The sequence below is a fragment of the Pseudogymnoascus verrucosus genome (genome assembly GCF_001662655.1).
Source record: "Pseudogymnoascus verrucosus strain UAMH 10579 unplaced genomic scaffold scaffold_75, whole genome shotgun sequence".
Lineage (NCBI taxonomy): Eukaryota > Fungi > Ascomycota > Leotiomycetes > Thelebolales > Thelebolaceae > Pseudogymnoascus > Pseudogymnoascus verrucosus.
Genome location: NW_017263726.1, coordinates 93,155 through 106,563, shown reverse-complemented (window position 1 = coordinate 106,563; position 13,409 = coordinate 93,155). Strand labels below are relative to the sequence as shown.

At 47.3% G+C, this 13,409-nt stretch overlaps 7 protein-coding genes across 7 annotated transcripts; 3 read left to right on the top strand and 4 right to left on the bottom strand.

Annotated features, from left to right (window-relative positions):
* Positions 1-55: 55 nt before the first annotated feature.
* On the bottom strand, positions 56-1,825 carry VE01_09358 (uncharacterized protein). The gene is made up of 7 exons (XM_059464059.1): positions 1,364-1,825; positions 1,067-1,314; positions 975-1,017; positions 831-921; positions 705-778; positions 481-656; positions 56-427 (listed from the first exon to the last, which is right to left on the bottom strand). Exons 1-7 carry the CDS (start codon positions 1,380-1,382, stop codon positions 179-181), a joined length of 900 nt encoding a protein of 299 aa, XP_059319257.1. The 5' UTR covers positions 1,383-1,825; the 3' UTR covers positions 56-178.
* A 245-nt stretch (positions 1,826-2,070) lies between these two features.
* Positions 2,071-3,516, top strand: VE01_09357 (uncharacterized protein; the record flags this gene model as incomplete). The annotated part of the gene is made up of 1 exon (XM_018278771.2): positions 2,071-3,516. The coding sequence occupies exon 1, from the start codon at positions 2,275-2,277 to the stop codon at positions 3,514-3,516; it is 1,242 nt and encodes a 413-aa protein (XP_018125543.1). The 5' UTR covers positions 2,071-2,274.
* A 466-nt stretch (positions 3,517-3,982) lies between these two features.
* VE01_09356 (uncharacterized protein) lies at positions 3,983-5,769 on the bottom strand (the record flags this gene model as incomplete). The annotated part of the gene is made up of 2 exons (XM_018278770.1): positions 3,983-5,601; positions 5,670-5,769. 2 exons carry the CDS (start codon positions 5,767-5,769, stop codon positions 3,983-3,985), a joined length of 1,719 nt encoding a protein of 572 aa, XP_018125542.1.
* An 856-nt stretch (positions 5,770-6,625) lies between these two features.
* Positions 6,626-8,142, top strand: VE01_09355 (uncharacterized protein). Its single transcript, XM_059464058.1, has 7 exons — positions 6,626-6,728; positions 6,791-6,860; positions 6,966-7,036; positions 7,100-7,168; positions 7,231-7,405; positions 7,463-7,816; positions 7,868-8,142. Exons 1-7 carry the CDS (start codon positions 6,666-6,668, stop codon positions 8,131-8,133), a joined length of 1,068 nt encoding a protein of 355 aa, XP_059319260.1. The 5' UTR covers positions 6,626-6,665; the 3' UTR covers positions 8,134-8,142.
* A 200-nt stretch (positions 8,143-8,342) lies between these two features.
* VE01_09354 (uncharacterized protein) lies at positions 8,343-9,466 on the bottom strand. The gene is made up of 2 exons (XM_018278768.2): positions 8,703-9,466; positions 8,343-8,649 (listed from the first exon to the last, which is right to left on the bottom strand). The coding sequence occupies exons 1-2, from the start codon at positions 9,318-9,320 to the stop codon at positions 8,416-8,418; spliced, it is 852 nt and encodes a 283-aa protein (XP_018125544.1). The 5' UTR covers positions 9,321-9,466; the 3' UTR covers positions 8,343-8,415.
* A 267-nt stretch (positions 9,467-9,733) lies between these two features.
* Positions 9,734-11,163, top strand: VE01_09353 (uncharacterized protein). The gene is made up of 2 exons (XM_018278767.2): positions 9,734-10,895; positions 10,969-11,163. The coding sequence occupies exons 1-2, from the start codon at positions 9,922-9,924 to the stop codon at positions 11,132-11,134; spliced, it is 1,140 nt and encodes a 379-aa protein (XP_018125522.2). The 5' UTR covers positions 9,734-9,921; the 3' UTR covers positions 11,135-11,163.
* A 231-nt stretch (positions 11,164-11,394) lies between these two features.
* VE01_09352 (uncharacterized protein) lies at positions 11,395-13,394 on the bottom strand. The gene is made up of 2 exons (XM_018278766.2): positions 12,995-13,394; positions 11,395-12,943 (listed from the first exon to the last, which is right to left on the bottom strand). The coding sequence occupies exons 1-2, from the start codon at positions 13,216-13,218 to the stop codon at positions 11,476-11,478; spliced, it is 1,692 nt and encodes a 563-aa protein (XP_018125540.1). The 5' UTR covers positions 13,219-13,394; the 3' UTR covers positions 11,395-11,475.
* Positions 13,395-13,409: the final 15 nt, after the last annotated feature.

The window sequence follows — 13,409 nt, the reverse complement described above, 5'->3', positions numbered from 1 at the left end:
GGTACATTCAGGTAATTTAGAAATAAATGTACATAAGTTAATTATTTTAAGAGACTCCGACTTCTATCACCATCCCTCATAGCCCCCATCCCAAAGCTCCGCAAATTACTGCCTGCTCCTTGCTGAATTCCGTTTAAGCATTGCCTTTCCTTCACATTACTCTACTATGAGTCCTTTCTTATACTGTCAATACAGGACTCCCACTAATATTCTCGGACTTGCTGTAAATTCCCTGTGCTTTTCTCTCCTTGCGACTAGGAATATTACTTTCCTCCCCTTGCATGATGCGACCTGGATGAATGACATTGAGTATGACAAGGCTAAATAGCATGGGAACAGAGTCAAGGCAGTATTGGTACGCCTCGTGGGTTGGGATATTGCTGTGGAATCCCTGGGCGTATTCACAGAGACGGAACACAATTCTCATCTTCGCAAAACCTTAGTCCTGAGGACTACATGTAGGGATATCGATTAACGTACCGTGATAAGAGCGAGTACCAGGTATATCGCATACAATAATGGCAGCGCACCTGAAGCTCCCTTCGCGCCCTGTCGGACTTGCTGAAGGACTGTCTGGTGAAATTTGATGGCGAAGACCAAAAACAGAAGAATGAAGAACTGCTGGAATCCAACACCACCCATGTAAATATGAATTGCTAGAAGAACGTCAGTTTGAATCTCTATCTATTTTGGGTAGAACTCACCGTTGATCACCTGTTGATTTGGCCTTCTGTTACCAGCGCTTGAGGATGCTCCAGCGACCTGGATAATAAGAGCGCTATATCATGATTAGTATCAGCCACTTCAAGTCTTCGTGGACACAGTCTTACATGATATCAAAAATCACAAAGAATGCCGAAAATCTCCACGCTGTGATTCGATAAAGTTTTGCACTGGGAATATAATTCCAGATCATCCTTCCTGAGCCTCAGATTAATAAGGGTTCTAACACATTGCTTAATAAGAAAGCTTACCCATCACCATATAAACAAAGGCATTTGTAAAGAGTGGCGCGATCTGAGTGCAGTTAGCGTTTGGCTTCTTTGGCGGCGTAATAATGACTTGCCAGCATTAGTATAAACCAAGCTGCGTAGGGACCTAGAGTGTTGGGATTTGTGATGCTGATGATGCGGCAGATGTAGTTGACTGTTTGAATAAACGCAGAGCCAACAATCACCCAACAGTATGCCTTTTTGTAGAATATAGCTTGTGAGAGATGGGCGAACGTAGTGAGAGCGAACAAAACAGTGAACACGATTGCAGGGGGTGTTGAGGGGCAAAATGCCCAGTTTGTACGATCAAGATCTGCAAGGGCTGAGAAGCGGTCAGCTTCATTCTCGATGCTACGTGTGTGGAAACTAACCAGAACAACTTGCAGACATTTTGGAAGGTGAATCTTAGTTGGCGAATTTGCGAAAGGTTACTGGGTTGTAGCAGACCGGATTCTTGGGATCTATGAAATATATATGTCTAGTACACTCCATAGCAGATCAAGTTCCCGCCAGTCTTCGTTTAGTTCCGTTCCTGGGTGACGAATGTGCTGTGCCACTATGCTCGTACGGACATTTGTAGCTTGTCACTGCACTTACAAGCACCAGGTAAGAATAAGCACTTGCCAGCATAATTCTGGAAGTGTTTTGTAATCTGGGCACGCATTTAGGGCTCTTTGGAACCCCCGATCGTTGTTATTGATGTTGGATTGGAGGGCTCGTAGGGACATGCTCCACACCACGGAGCGACGGAAACTACTATGCTCCGGTGAGGGAATCGCCTGTAAGAGTACGTAAGGGGGCTTTGTTTGATTACAATATATAATTATTTACTGGAAATCTGTTCTAACGCTTGCTTCGCGGCGCTTTTAAGCTTTAGTGGGGAAGGAGGTGGATTTATTCGGCAGATCCAATTGGCTGCTTCGTATGTACATCCCTGCATTCCAACGTCTGCAGCTCCGCAGTAAGACGGAAATAACCTCACTTTCCATTATGACCCCGAACTTTGCGAACGTAAACAAAAATGACGTCGCGAATAAGCAAGAAGGTTGAAGGATTTACTAGGATAAGAAATAGCAACTTGGATGCCGCATACACTGTAATCCTTTTGACCCACTGCTCCTCTTTAACGTTGTTATAAATGAGGCATCAATAATTTGATGTATGAAGGTTATAAAGACCCGATGGGAAGGCAAGCTCGCACATTTGTACGATAAGTTTGGGTTTCAAATCATTCTCGCACATTTGTACGATAAGTTCGGGTTTCAAATCATTCTATTTTATCATGCAGTCAATTATTTACCTGCTCCTCACGGCTCTATTGTCGCCATCAGTTCATGGTTGTCTCTCTGGTCACCGACATGAAATAAACGCCTCCTATATCGAAACACAGCTGAAATTACTTGGAGCCCGAAGCCAGCGTACGCCACCAACGGGCAAAACAGCCCTCACGAATGTCCGTATTTTCGACGGGTGGCGTATCCGCGAACCCAGCACTGTGGTTATCGACGGCGACAGCATAACCTTTGACCCCCGCGGTGTACGGAATACCATCGATGGAGAGGGAGGTGTTCTACTCCCGGGATTGATTGATAGCCATATCCACCTCAGCTCGTTGGCCAGTCTTGAGACTTTGAGCAGTTATGGTATAACGACCGTCATGAACATGGGCTGCTCGAACTACACATTATGCGCAGCCCTCCGCGACCAAATCGGATTGACGTCTTTTATCACCGCTGGGGAAGGGGCCGTAGCACCAAACAGCACGCATGCAAAAGTGTTTGGGTCGAGAGGTTTCGTGAATTTACCATCCCAAGCACCGCAGTTCGTGGCTAATGTCTTTGGAAACGGGTCTAATTTTATGAAGATAATCTCCGAGCCGGATGGCTTTAACCAGGCCATCCATGATGCGCTTGTCAATGCAACACATGCGTTGGGTAAGATCTCCATGACCCATGCCCAGGATTACGCCTCGTACGAAGTCGCAATCCGCTCAAGGACAGATGGTCTCCAACATGTGCCGTTCGATGTCCCTCTTACGGTGGAGATGGCACAACGCATAGAACGCCAGGCACAATTTGTGACGCCGACACTAAATATCGGGAAGATCGCCACATCTAATTCAACCATTGAAGCAATCGTTTCTGGCGGAATAGACTTGACATACGAGGCTGGAGTGACTAGTGTACAACGCCTCATGCGCGCGGGTGTTCCGCTTCTCGCTGGAACCGACGCAATCGACATAGCTGGTAGTTTCCTCAAGGGTGATCTGATTGGGATCACTCTACATCAAGAATTGCAATATCTGAAAGACGCTGGTATGAGCGAGGTGGATGTACTACGAGCCGCGACGGTGGTGCCTGCTACTTGGCATAACTTGGTAGGGCGAGGGTCTATCAGAGAAGGATATCGTGCAGATTTACTTCTACTCAAGCCAGGGAGTGATCCATTACGGAACATCTCAAAGACGATGGATATTGCGAGAGTTTGGAATGCGGGTATCGAATATGTGCCAGGGCGCGGATGATGTGAGGCCGCTCAGCAAGCGGGCTCTATAGAGCGACGGTGGCGCTGTAGCTTATGTAGTGTTATAGTCTATGATTCCTGTATGTTAGAGAGGCACCAGGAATCAGTTTCCGTCTAATATGGATCAATATATAGAGTGGTATAGTAATAATAGTCGGAATAGTCATACTTTGGTGTTTTCGTGTTCGACCCGCTTGGGTGTCAAACTCGCAAGTGAAATATGTTAACAATTATATGTAAATAATAATCTCTGCAGTACGTAATTGCCATGTTACTTACTTTGACGGGAGGTGGTTATCAATCAATTTGATAGAAAGAGGAGTTTTCATAGTATTAAAGTATCTGTTATTCTTTCCGCTATATACAACCCACTGAACTTCGAGAGTAAAAGAGTAATGGTTCCAGACCACCAGAACAGAACGCCATAATACCAATATACATCAATATCAGTAATATATTGTGCACAACTACAGCCTGGCACCCTTGGCCGCAAAGTCTAAGCGCGCCTTCTCCTTCAGAATCTTTCTCAAAATCTTCCCACTCGCATTCTTCGGAATCTGCTCTATCAACTCAACTCCGCCCCTCAGCTTCTTATGGCTTGCGACACGGCTGTTAAACCACTTTTGTAACTCGTTGATATCAATCGGCTTTGATGGGTTTTCCGTGACGATGTACGCCCGTGGAACCTCGGTGGCTAAATCTTTGTCGTAGATGCCAACGACAGCACAGTCCATCACACCTGGATAATCAACTAGCGAGCCTTCTAACTCTGCAGGTGCCACCTGGAAGCCTTTATACTTGATTAACTCCTTGACTCGGTCGGTGATGAAGAGATTTCCTCGCTCGTTGATGCGTCCAACATCTCCCGTGCGGAACCATCCGTCAGAAGAGAGGCACTCGGCTGTCGCTTTAGCATTATTGTGGTAGCCCTTAAAAACGTTTGGGCCTCTGACGTGCAGTTCTCCCTCCTCACCCGGTTTGAGCTCTTGGAGGGTGGTTGTCGTATCGTCATCTCTGGAAATGTCAACGGGCTGACATATTTTGACCTCTTGATTGGGCAGGAGGACACCACAAGTGCCAATATCAATATCCCAACCATCCCAAGTGCCTTGGAACATATTAGGGCTCGTCTCCGATAGTCCATATCCCTGCTTAATACGGATACCTAGCCTTGCATAGACTTGGTCGATAAGCTCACGGGTTAGAGGTGCGGCACCCGACATGACCATGCGTAGACTAGAGACGTCGTACAGTGCGAATGAAGGGTGTTTTGCCATATGCAAAACGATGGGTGGGACGACATAAGAGTATGTGATTTTGTGTTTTTGCACTAATTGGCACCATGTGTCGACATCGAAGGCAGGTAAAACAACGGTGGTGACGCCAAAGTAAATCGGACTGTGGATGAGAACGGTCAACCCATAGATGTGAAAAAAGGGCAGACATGCGAGAATTTTGTCCCCCCCAATTCCGGGTTCTGGCTTGGGTATGTCCCTAGTTGTTCGGCTTCCGTCCCAGGTCAAATTGTATCCTTCTGCTACTTGATGCTGAAGAATGTTGGAAGTAATATTGTAATGTGAGAGTCTGACGCCTTTCGGCTTGCCAGTAGTTCCTGACGAGTAAACTAGAAAGGCAGTGTCGTTCTGTGGGTCAGTCTTCGGTGGCGCATATCGCGTTGTATTGCTAATATTGCGGACATTCGTCCAATGCTTAAATTGTCCCGTTGTGTCCCTCTGGTCTCCAAGTATGATGATGCGGTTCTCTGCGATGCCCGCTGCAGCACATGCTTTCTTTACTGTCTCGATGTTGGAATAACGCGTGACGACGCATTTTGCGCCGCAGTCCCGAAGCTGGAATGAGAGTTCGGAGACCGTGTAACCTGGATTCGCAGTCGACACTGTTCCTCCTGCCCGCAGTGCCCCAAATATTATGGGAGGCATATCAATGTCGCTTAATGAAGATATAGCCAGCACATCGTCCTTCTGCCAGTCATATTGTGACCTCAACCCTTCCCCAAAATCTTCGGCGAGCTTCCGCACTTCGCCAAAGGTATGGGTTCTGTCGGTAAGCCCATCGCAAAAGATCGCTAAAAGTCATGTAAGCCAGTGTTAAGTCAAGCGTGGGATCCGTTAAGACGGGGCAAAAAAAACTTACGGTGACTATCGGGAAACTTCTGGTCTTTGCGCTTAAACAAGAAAGTGAAGATATCGACGCTTGGAAGATCCAGGTCTGGGTAGGGACTTCTGATAACCATCGTAGCTTCGATGTCACAAGTGAAGATGCGAATAGATTATAATCAAAATATACGTGGCATGAACAGCGTCTTCAAAAAATACTCGTAGAAATGCTCGGAGGGACCTGAATGTAATAAATCCAAAAAGAGTTATCACTTTTCTGGATCCACTCGGCGTCTCACGTTTAGATGGGGATGGGGTCACATTATCTCTCCAGCTACAAGAAGCTACACGATTGGCCCTCCCACTTTTCGCCGTCGACATGGTGGTTGTGGGCTAGTCCTGTTCTCTACTGATATGAGTATCGTTCAGGATGGCTTCGGTAAACCCTAATGGGACTAGCCTCCCTATCTCCAATTGGCTTGCCGCTCCTCCCGAAGCGTGGGGTGCATCATGCCGGATTCTACCCCAACGAACTTGGCTTCGACCCCAACTGACCCCAGATCACGGACTGACAAGGACCCTACCAATCGCCACCTTGATAACTGAACCGCTGTCTCATACCAGACACAGATTCCAGATACTTTTCGTGCCATATTACATAGACACATCGTATAGAGACTATAATTTTTATCTACTCGAAGTCCAATATGGAAATCCGGATCAACGTCGCTATGAATCAATCCTAGCCATAACAATACCATGCATACTGGTTCCACATCACGGCTACTCCAATTTTGATCTCGCCTATTTGGCCACATTATTGGAGACGGTTATGTAGTAGCCAGCAAGATACTCGCATGCAGGAACAGGGGACGACCATGCACAGGCCTTACTCAAATGCGGGGTAAAGTTGCGGGGATTAATCGCGAAATATGACATAAAACAAACGTTGTGGGAATATCTGCGATTACAATTTAGACACCATAGTTTATGCCAACACTCATAACCGCACAACCAACAAACAACCTTCAATATGACTACTAGTATCCCATCAACCATGCATGGATGGAGAAAGCATATGGGCAGCCCTGACCCAGTATGTCGAAAGATACCTTGTTTTACCGTCAAGATCGTAACTGACAATGGAATTTTGTGGAGGTATGGGAAGAAGTTGCTGTGCCACAGACTCCTCCAACTGGGTTTTTGATCAAGATGCTAGCTTCTGGCGGTGAGTCTATCTTGTGGTGATGGCTGGTAGTGACCACTAGTGCACGCCTCAATGGCATTCCGTACTGCCAAAATCTTTCGTATCCGAGGCTAATAAACCTCGAAGTATGTCGCAGCGACCATTCGATACTGATAGACGAGAAGCCACGCCCATGGTTTGAAAAACAGTTTACCCTTGTAAAACACCCTCTCTCTCTGCGTCATCAGCCTCAAGACCAGAGTCTCTAATATCAATTATAGGGCCACGAAGGCTGTGGGACTATAGTGAGAGTTGGTGCTCAAGTCAGAAGTGATTCGAAATTCAAAGTGGTACGTGTGTTTACGGAGTCGCGATGTTTAAACCAACATGCTAATCAAGGTTATGCGTGAAGGGGGACGTGGTTGCCCTTGATGCCGTACCAGGCTGCGGATTTGATGATTGCCCGGAATGCTCTCGCGATGTATCACAACTATGTCTGAGATGTCAACATTCTGGCATTGGACAAGACGGATATCATGCGCCGTACGCTGCGGTAGACCAACGCGCCGTGGTGCTAGTTCCAGAAGGTAATGTTAAATCCTATCTGTAGATACAGGGGTTAAGTTAGCTAATACCATCTTCAGGAGTCACACCTGCAGAGGCTGCAGTAGCCACTGACGCGGTGAAGACCGGCTACCATGCCATAACCAGGAGAGGCGAGGTAAAGGCCCATGAGACCGTATTTTTATTCGGCCTAGGGGGGCTGGGATTTAACGCGCTACAAACCATACACCACATTGGAGCGAGAGTTATCGTTTCGGATGTGAAAGAAGAGCTCTTAGAAGAAGCAGTCAAGCTTGGCATTCCAAGAGGGGATATTGTGCCTGTTGGGAAGTCTCCCACGGAGTTCATCATCGAGAATGGCCTTGATGGGAAGATCGACACGGTACTCGACTTCGTTGGCATGCATCAAACTTTCCATGACGCTCAAGTGATTGGTACGTAAATTGGATCTCTTAAAATCTGCATTACTAACGTTGATAATTTAGTTCGTCGAGGTGGAAAGATTGTTTGTGTGGGAACATTAGACCATGAAAATGTTGTAGACATGAAAAACGGCATCCGAAAGAGACTGAGCTTTATCTTTTCATATGGTGGGCAGTTGGATGACCTCGAAGAGGTGCTGGAATTGATCTCGAAGAAGGTTATTCAACCACAAGTTGTGGGCAAGCCTCCATCTGAGTTCCCGGCTACTCTACAAGGCCTTCTTGACGGACAGATCAAAGGACGTATTGCATTAATGTACGATCAGTAATCACATAGCATAATAATTGACTTCGATTTGTTTATTTGATATATCTAAGCATTTATTTATAATAGTGATTTGTTCTCCCATATATATTATGCTTGGTCAGGATAATAATGAAATCCAATTTCTTTATTTAATATATTACAGCGTTTCTTCATAATAGTGATTTATTCTCACATATATATTATATTATACTTAGTCGAGTTAATAATTAAATCCAGTTTGCTTATTTAATATATCACAGCTATTCTGTATAGTAGTGCTCTATTATCTCAACGTATATTATGCTTATGCATTTACACTTGCACTTTTAGGCAATCCAATACCGACCGCGGCCGTAGTTCCAGCATCCACGGGCAAAATCACTCCTGTCATCCACCTCGCATGATCACTTGCTAGAAACACAACTGCGCAGGCACAATCCCAACCCGTCCCCTCAGTCCCTAACAAACTCCTCGCTTTCCTCGCCGCGCGTGCCTCCTCCGACATGCCATTAGCATACATCATTGGTGTGTATAACATCTGAAATACAAGTTAATATAAGGTCAATCTCAAGCCATAACCAATGAACTCACCCCTGGGCAAACACAGTTTACCCTGATTCCATCCGCGGCGTGGTGTGCCGCCATAGCGCGCGTCATGTTGACAATCGCGCCTTTACTTGTCGGATACAGCAAGTGCGGCGTTCCACCCTTCAGGCCTGCGACACTGCCCATATTCACAATGGAACCGCGTAATTCTCCTGTATTCTTCGCCATCGCTGGCACTGCGTACTTGGTCATCTGCACCATACTTGACACATTGATCTCGAGCCCACGCGCCCAATCCGCCATGTCAACATTAACAGCAGTCCCTGCTGCGCCGCCGATTCCAACATTATTAACCAATATGTCGAGGCGCCCGAACTCTCGAAGCGCAGTCGCGACGGCTTCTTCGCAGGCTGTCGCAGAGGTGACGTCGGCTTGAACAGCTATAGCACGGCCACTGCCTGCCTGCGCGTTAACAAGTTCAGCTGTCTTGGTGGCCCAGTCGAGATTCAAGTCGAGGCAAAGCACGTCGCAACCGTCGGATGCGAGGAGGATAGATATCGCGCGGCCATTGCCTATGCCTTCCCCAGCGCAGCCGGCGCCGGTGACGATGGCGACTTTGCCCTTTAGTGAGCGCGAAGGGGGTTGAGCAGATATTTCGGACATGTTTGCTTCGCGTGTGTAAATTCGAAACTGTGTCTAACTTTCCATTCGTTTTGATAGGGAGTGTTGGTAAAATGAAATCACAACTTCAATATTACACAAAAAAACATTAATAGAATATATTCTTTCATAATCTAGCTAGCTCGATTTTGCGGTTACTATTGTTGGCACTCCATGGTCTGCGACGGCATTAACCCACGAATGCTCCTGGGATGGAGTTTGATGACCGGCGGCAAATACAAAGTGGTTGGAAGTGGTTGGAGATAAGCTGAGGGGTAAAAGTGGGGCGTGAAAGTACAGTGGGGTACATGGGGAAGCGGGGAAGCGGTAAACCTCTTTCAGGATTGCCGTTGCCGAAGTTCGGCCATCAGCTGTCCTTGTCAGTTTCCCCGCTCGCCGATCCCAGCGCCGATCTTTCTGATGATCCTTGAGTTTTCCCGTGACTCCAGTTATCCGGACATCAACAACCGCATCCCCAGTTCCGCGGTTTGTGTTCCGTATTCCCGCAAAAGCCGAGAAGCGTTTGTTATCTAGTTCGGGGAGCGAATATCTGGCCGTTCTACTGCATCAGGAATCAGAAGAATTACTAAACAATTACAATTATATGCTCCCTACCTTGAAGAAAACACGTGAGAATATAGATTCACTCTTGACAGTAATATCTGCGGATAGATCAACAATAACTATGTGCGACTTCTCTTCCTATGGCGGACCCAGCGACGAGTGGCTGGCAGTCGAGGCAAGCCTGCCCCCGCCAGTAGCCAACCAGTCTGTTTCCGAGATGATACTCAAAGCAAACGAAGGCCGCGAGGCCATCGCCAGTAAAGCCATGGTCTCGCTATCTGCGCAAGTCCACATGCGCGACCACTCGATCCAAACGCGAGATGGGTACGCCCTTGAGGCGCGCAGCTATCGCCCGTCGTCAGTCCCTGCGTCAGAGCTCCTGCCCGTCTACATGCACTTCCACGGCGGAGGCTTCGTTTTCGGAACATTGGCGTCCGAAGATGCGATATGCGCCCGTATCGCAGTCAGTGTTGGTGTCGTCGTCGTCAACGTGAATTACCGACACGCGCCAGAGTTCATATACCCGACGGCTTGGGACGACGCACAGGACGCCTTTGTGTGGTTGCATAGTCACCTCCATGAGATAAATGGAGACGGGCAGAAAGTCGTGCTAGGCGGGATATCGGCTGGCTCGCGTTTGATTTCATCGTTGGTGCTTCAAAAGCATTTAGGCAAGGCAGCATCGGGGTGTCCAGATCCTGTTGGTCAGGTTCTGATGATTCCGTCATTCGTGCATGCGAAGTGCTACGAGCCGCAGTTGAAGAAGATGAAGGACAGGAGTATTTCGTCGTATGTCGAAAACGAACATGCGCCCATCCTGCCAAGGAGCAAAATGGAATTTTTTGAGGGCCTTTTGAATGTTGAGAACCCAGATGAGGCGGATTTGAAATTAAGTCCCGGAAATGCGACGCCTGAAGAAGTGAAGGGGCTACCACCGACTGTTTTCGGTATCACGGGTCTGGATCCATTGCGTGACGAAGGGCTGCTATATGCAAAGATGTTAACAGAAGTTGGGTATGTAACCTCTCATTTGTTTACCATAGCTCGTGCTGGATGAAGGTGTTATGAAGGCTGACCGAAATTTCAGAGTTCCTACCGATATCAACGTATTCAAAGGCGTCCCTCATGGGTTCCGCCGTTTTGGCGACGCGCTTTCTGCAAGTAAAAGATGGGATAACGTTATTGATGAAGGCATAAAGTGGGTGTTGAGTAATCCGGCAGCGACAAATAGTTTTGATGTCAAGGAACAATAAATTCCATAGAATTAATTCGCAATTCTTCAGGTGTTATACGCAGATATATGAGCCCTCTATGTGGAAAACCGAACAAGAGAAAGTGATTCATTCCTACTGACCAGTATCTGCCACTCCCCTCCAAGAACGGCTTCTCAGACCTTCCAACTTCGTGGGGAACGTGGCAATGGAGAATTTTCGTAGCATGAGATGTGAGGACGGATAATTTCACAGATCACACATGCATGAAGGTTGGATTTTTTACTATTGGCTCATTTTATTTGCTAATGTGTAAATATCTGAACAAGCAACTGAGCACCCCAAGGAAATATCTAAATCTGTACAATAAATTGACTCCACGCTTAAAGTATCGTGAAGTCGGAATACTTTCGAGATGCAACATCATCACACTTCTTCCTGTACCCTGGCGCCGGGCCATTGTATCTCGCTATCGACCTCTTTTGCTTGTGTGAAAGATTCTTATTAACACCCGTCATCCAGGAGTCCACCTCATTTGCCAAAAGTCCCACTGCGCACTCATTCACATGGTCACCCCATTGATCCATTTTCTGTGGTGTCGCTTCGATGTATGTGATGTTGTTCTCAGCGGCGTAACCGATGAGGTTTGAAATCCAGTTGACGGCGTATTCAATGCTTCTGGGGATGTTGCCGAACATTTGATGAGGACCCATAACCATAAACATGTTTGGGAAGGAGTTGACCGTAAGGCCGAGATAAGTTTGGATAGACTCGCTCCACTGATCCGTCAGTTTGAGGCCGTCTTTCCCTTGGAAGTCAACAGCTCTGAAAGAGCCGGTGACGGCATCGAAACCGGTCGCATAAATAATAACGTCAAACTCGAGCTCGCCATCCTTGGTCATAATGCCCTTTTCGGTGATACGCTCAATGGGGTTTTCATTAATGTCCACCAACTGCACGTTGGGCTTATTGAATGCCTCATAATAGCCGCTCTCCAGAGGAACTCTCCTTGTGCCGAATCCGTGATTCTTTGGAATAAGCTTCTCGGCAACTTCTGGGTCATTGACACGTTCGCGGATCTTCTTGGCAATAAAGTTGCTGTACAACGTGTTGGCCTTGCGGTCTGTACCGATATCCCTAAAGTTGCTCAAATACTTCGAGAAACCCGGTTTAGCGTAAATCTCCTCCCAGAAAGCCTCACGCTCCTCGTGGGTCAAGTCGAATGTGCTTCTCGTGTCGCTCAAGTGGATGAAACCAGCGTATGAATCGAGACATTTCTGGAAGATTTCGGGGTAGCTTTCGCGGATTTCCTTCATCTCTTTGGTGCTAATCTTGGTGTTTCGTAATGGGCAGGTCCAGTTAGGAGTGCGTTGGAAAACAGCAAGAGACCCCACGGTCTTGACAATTTCTTGGATGGTTTGAATGGCTGTAGCACCAGTTCCAATGATGCCTACCCTCTTTCCGTCGAGCTTTCCAGCAGCATCGCTAGGCCACCTTGCCGTGTGAAATGCGTCGCCTTTGAAGTTGTGGACGCCAGGAATGTTTGGGAGTGTAGGCTCGTTCAAAATACCCATGCAGGTAATCAAGTATCGTGAAGTGTACTGTGCACCGGTCTCATCTGTCGTCAACCACGAGTTCGAGGTTTGCTGGAAGTGTGCCGACTTCACGCGGGTGTTGAATTTCATGTCGCGCTTCAGATCAAACTTCTTGGCGAGGAACTGGCAGTATCGGAGGGTCTCTGGCTGAGAAGAGAAGTGTTCAGACCAGTCCCACTCGTCTAGAACTTCTTGTGAAAAAGAAAAGATGTATGAATAACTCTCGGAGTCAAATCGGGCCCCAGGGTAGCGGTTCCTGTTAAAGAGTTAGAAATTTGATGTGCACCATAAACTGCCTGTTGCTTACCAGAACCATGTGCCTCCTTCTCCTGATCCAGCCTCGATCACCTTCGCTCTCAACCCCATTTGTCGCATTCGGTACAGGGAGTAAATGCCACTCAATCCTGCGCCAATGATCAAGACGTCATAATCGAGATCTTTGTTGCCCGGCATGGAGGGCTTTGCTCCATTTGTTGCTGACCCATTGGTGGTGGCTGATCCATTAGTGGTCGACGCCCCATTGACCGTCATTGCGAAAAAAATATGTAAGACGACTTGTGAGTTGTAGTGATATGAATGGGCAAGTAGAAATAACAAGTAGAGTCTTTGACAAAATATATTACTTGCGCATAATCACACGAAGGACCCCGCGTTATAAGGAGCGATAAGAGAACTGGTGTCGGCGGGGTTCAGCGACGCGCATGAGGGGTTGCACTGTGGGG